At 42.5% G+C, this 4655-nt stretch overlaps 1 protein-coding gene across 1 annotated transcript in view; it reads right to left on the reverse strand.

The window, feature by feature from the left end:
• Positions 1-4470, reverse strand: part of LOC101847966 (proteasome inhibitor PI31 subunit) — a gene marked incomplete in the record, with an annotated part of 8097 nt that extends 3627 nt beyond the window's left edge. Inside the window, 4 exon segments of the mRNA XM_013084298.2 lie at positions 218-445; positions 908-987; positions 2100-2249; positions 4179-4470. Of these exon segments, the coding sequence (XP_012939752.1) occupies positions 218-445; positions 908-987; positions 2100-2249; positions 4179-4328 (608 nt within the window).
• Positions 4471-4655: the final 185 nt, after the last annotated feature.

Here is a 4655-nt window from a genome sequence, read left to right on the forward strand (position 1 = left end):
GAGAGAGAGGGAGAGAGAGAGGAGGGAGAGAGAGAGAAAGAGAGGAGGGAGAGAGAGAAAGAGAGAGAAGAAGAAGAAGAGAGAGAGAGACAAAGAGAGAGGAGAAGAGGTGGGGGTAAAGAAATTAATTCTTAAAAAAGACACCCTGAGATGCAAAGATATTTGGAAAGTGTGGGTCAAAATCTCTTTGACTGGTACAAAATAATACAGCGGAAACCTGAAGGGTTGGCGGGGCGGCATGTATCCTAGACCCCCTGCCCCCGGGCCCCTCCGTGGGTCTTCCAATAGGGGTGACCTCCCTGGATGGTCATCTCGTCGCTGCTGGTCTGTAGAAGCTGCCGGCGGTGATGTCCCTTGTGACGTGCCACCCGGACCGGTTCCTGTCACCTTGTTGACCAAGTCGTTGGTGAGGGATGAGTTCAGTCCAGACAAATTACTGTAAGTGCTGTAAAAGTACAATAAAATGGTTGGGGGATTGTATATATATAAAACTTTAGACAGATTGTTGTTGTTGTTATCGATCCAGCAACAGCTGGGCTCTCGCCTTTCTGTCCAATGCCATGTAATGATAAGTGCAGGTTTGCTGCAGTTGCTGTAATGTTCCATAGAGTGTGTACATACAATCTTAGACAGATAATGTTTGATCTATTATCATACCGAAAAATGAAAAATACTACGTGAATGAAAATATCAGGTTAAAATATTTACTTTGACTTGCTGAAATATGCTGTAAGATTAGAAGAAAAGGGGGTACACAAGAAGACAGCGAGAAGTTGAAAAGGAGAAATCAGAAACACAATGAAACGGAGATACAATGAATCAGAGACACAATGAATTAGTGACACAATGAATCAGAGACATAATGAATCGGAGACACAATGAATAAGAGACGCACACACAAACAAACCTTGATGACGTTGACATGTCCTCATTGACATAGTCTCTTGACCTGATGGTTACACTCGCTGCCTTCTCATCAAAGCAACGCTGAAACATTAATGACATAAGTGAGGCATCGGGGTGAAATCAGGCGTTCGTCAAAATAACGAAATCTGAGAAACGGTCATTTTCTCCACCAGTTAGGCACTTTTTATCGAAATTTTGTTCTTTGGCTCAACCCCTTTTATGTCCATATAAAAAATTGATGGGGGCTCTTGTGGCCAAGAGGTTGGGGGGTTCGCCTCTCATTCAAAGGTCCTAGGTTCGAATCTGGGAAAGACATCTCTAAAATTGTCTCCTTTCACCTCTTTTCCTGCTCTCTATCAATGTTTCATCGTCTGCTTTCGTCTCCACTTTCTGCCCCCCCCCTCTTCTGGGCTCCTGACTCTTTCTGCAGCCTTTCTACGGATACTCCTTGGCTCCTTCTTACTGCTGTCTCTCAGCGACACCCCCTGATCTTCTGGTACGAAAGGTCTACAATTAGCCTTCTCAGACAAGGGCGAAAAATCTCGGAGGTCCCTAGTGCAAGTTGCGCAAGTTAAAGAGACCTTGGTATTCTAAAATCGATAAGAGTAGGCTTCGGCTGCCACCTGGGCAAAATTCAAAATTTCCCACCAACTGAAAATGTTTAATGTGTCCAGCGCGCTCATATGACTTTATATATATGCAGTTGCCAGCGCCGTAAAACATTTGCCAAAAAAACCCAACCTATTGAATTGATTAGCCCTTTGAGTCCTTACCATTGGTACACAGGTGGCACGTCATAAAACTGTGACAACGCCTGGCCACCAGTACACCGGTGAGCGAGTCCCTATCCCCAAACCGGCACAGTTGGGGCAAAACGGGGGTATGGAAACCAGTGTTTGCTACACAGAAAGTTACTGATTATTTGGAAGATCTTTCTGAATTAGATGCTGGTAATGACTTGGACTGCCCTGAGTTATGAGGGGATCAGCTTGCAGCAGTAGCCTATTATTTATTTAGCACTTGTATCATTAACCAGAAGTCTCAGAAAAAAAGAAAAATCCTGCTAGAACCATGGATATAATTCTTAATTTTGTGGGATTTTAAGGCTTTCTACTACATCACAGCCTTTTTGACAGAATTCCCATAGAAATTACCGGTACTTTACAGGTTCCTCTCATAATATTTCTACTTACAACAAGGTTAAGCATCAAATTGCCATCCATAGCCAAAGCTTTCATCAGGTAAGTCCTGTTGGAGGTTGGTTCCACGTATCTGAGAGCATACAGTGTGGCATCACTATTCCAACCTGCAGGCATAGCTTCACTGCCACTGATGTTTGCATTCTGAAAAAAAAAAATCCTGATACCGTTAGCAAATATATCTTCTACTACATGCCCCTCCAGCTCAGATAAATGAAAAGAAAGGATAAATAAATAAACATCCGTATCAAAAACCAACCCATCAATTGAACTACACTTCAATCACTTCTTGAATCTTGTCCAAGTCTAACAAAGATTTAAAAAATGGAGTAGCTAGTCGCCCGATCTTGGGTGGCTAGCGTTTTGCTACTTGAACGACTTCGATCGAGTGGCCTGACGCTACTGGCCCGTGGGGATTTCTAAGCATGTTCCGGGCGAACGAATTCAATCGATTAGCCAGAGGCTTCTGCGCATGTTCCGTGTTCTGGGCTGTGGGGACTTCTGCGCACGCTCCTTAAGAAATCGTGTGATCAATCAGGGAAGATTCAGTCAATCAATCACTCCTTTATCCTTGTCCTCCAAATCAAGAGTCCGATCGGTCAACATGGCAAGAAAATGGGACTGGCCATAACGTGTACAACAATGACTGTATGGCACCGGGTCAGTTTGTGACCCGACGCAGAGGGAAAACGACAGGAATCAGTAATTCTAATAACAACCCCCCCTCTCTCTCTTTCCCTCTCTCTTTCTCGTTCTCATTATCTTTCTTTCTCTCCCTCCCTCTCTCTCTTTCTCTCTCTGCCCGCAGACAAAATTTCTCGCTTTCAGCTCGGTACTGAAACGTTTGTTTACACTCTTATCGCGGGCCGTCAAGTGCTAAGACGAGGTAGATCTAGCGCCCAAGTCTTGTTCGGATGCGAGATAGAAGGGCAGAAGGGCAATTGAAACATCTTGGCAGTAGAGTTAGACAATCTTTGATAACATTTTACATCACGACGCTGCATTTCTATTGTTAGTAACTTTGTCACCGGCATTCCGAGGAATGATAATAATCAAATAATAAAGGGTGATAGATCTAGGGGATCTAGTCAACTCGCGAGGGAAACCTCTGAAGATGACAAATAGATGGCGAAAAAACATCCTCTCTGATCTACTTTGGGCCAGTGACAGAGGCAAAGATTCATGTTTTTATGCTACAGGCTAAGACTAAGACTAGATCTAGATGACCGGCTCTGGGTGGGCAGAAAAATGCTAGCCAACCGAAGTCGCAAAAATACCCACGGGCCAGTAGTATCAAGTCGACCGAATACAGTCGAGTAGCCTGACGCTAGCCACCCAAGATGGGGCGACTAGCACCGGCCTAAAAAAACCCACGTCAAATAAGATATTGCCGTCCTGCCTGAATTTTCTCTGCTTAGACTATCAAAGCACCCCGGAAATAGCAGTCAGAGAGTGACAAACATACAAAAGAAGAAGAGGAAAAATGACGATAGGAGTAAGGATGAGGAAAGAAAAAGCAGCAGTTCCTCGTATAGATCTTGTTGTTCCGGCACAGTATGAGCATGGTATTGATAAATCATCAGCCCATTTCCAATTCTACAGTGTATAAAAGAACATGTTAAATATTATAGGCCTAATAGGCTAAAGTAGAAGGTACTTAATGACGGGAGACTGCTCCAAGGCTAGTACGACGGCTAGACAGGCAGGCTAGCCATGCTTAATAAATTTAATAATGGCTAGAAAGACAAACTGCAAAAATTAAGCCTACTGAATTTGTAAATAAATTTTTTATTTAAAATGCCTTGTAGATCTATCTAGATCTAGATCTAGATCTAGATCTAGATCTAGAATCTAGATCTAGATCTAGATTCTCTAGTCTAGAGCTAGATCTAGATTTTAGTGTTTGAGTTTGAGACGAAACCAAAAAGGTGCCTTACTACTTACTGACATGCATGACGATGTATTGTCTGTATTTTAGACCTGAATAATTACTAGATCTAGATCTAGATCTAGTTGCCGTCTAGCCGCATTTAAAGACGGCTAGACTGGCAGGCTAGCCACTAAACCTCTAACCTGTTGATCTGGCCACACCTCTCCGGTTCCACAGCACTTGAAGCCGTTCGAAATCAAGTTCCAGTGAACAGCAACTATTGAAGCATCATCTGCAGACCTGACCTGCTGTGCAACGCTTGAGTATAATAACTCAAAGCCAGGCGATGCCATACTCTTCAGCTGAACTTTAAACCCAGGGAGAAACAAAACTGAGACAGTACAAAATCTAGATATGCTGTCAATACATTGATGTTTCACTTTCGAATTTTGTTACCATCAAAACAACGAAATCATGATCGGGTTTTCCCACTGAAGCAGTCATTGAGATATTCTGGTGCAGATGAAAAGTCCATTATTTATTGGGAGTTTTTTTCAATGAAAAAGAAACCCATCAATAAAACAATATTCTAAAATATAAACAAATATAGTCACAATGTACAAAAACTAAAGAAAAATAACTGATTATCACTGAAAATGTAAAGTACGTGATATACATAA

The sequence above is a fragment of the Aplysia californica genome, unplaced genomic scaffold, assembly GCF_000002075.1.
Source record: "Aplysia californica isolate F4 #8 unplaced genomic scaffold, AplCal3.0 scaffold00283, whole genome shotgun sequence".
Taxonomy (NCBI): domain Eukaryota; kingdom Metazoa; phylum Mollusca; class Gastropoda; order Aplysiida; family Aplysiidae; genus Aplysia; species Aplysia californica.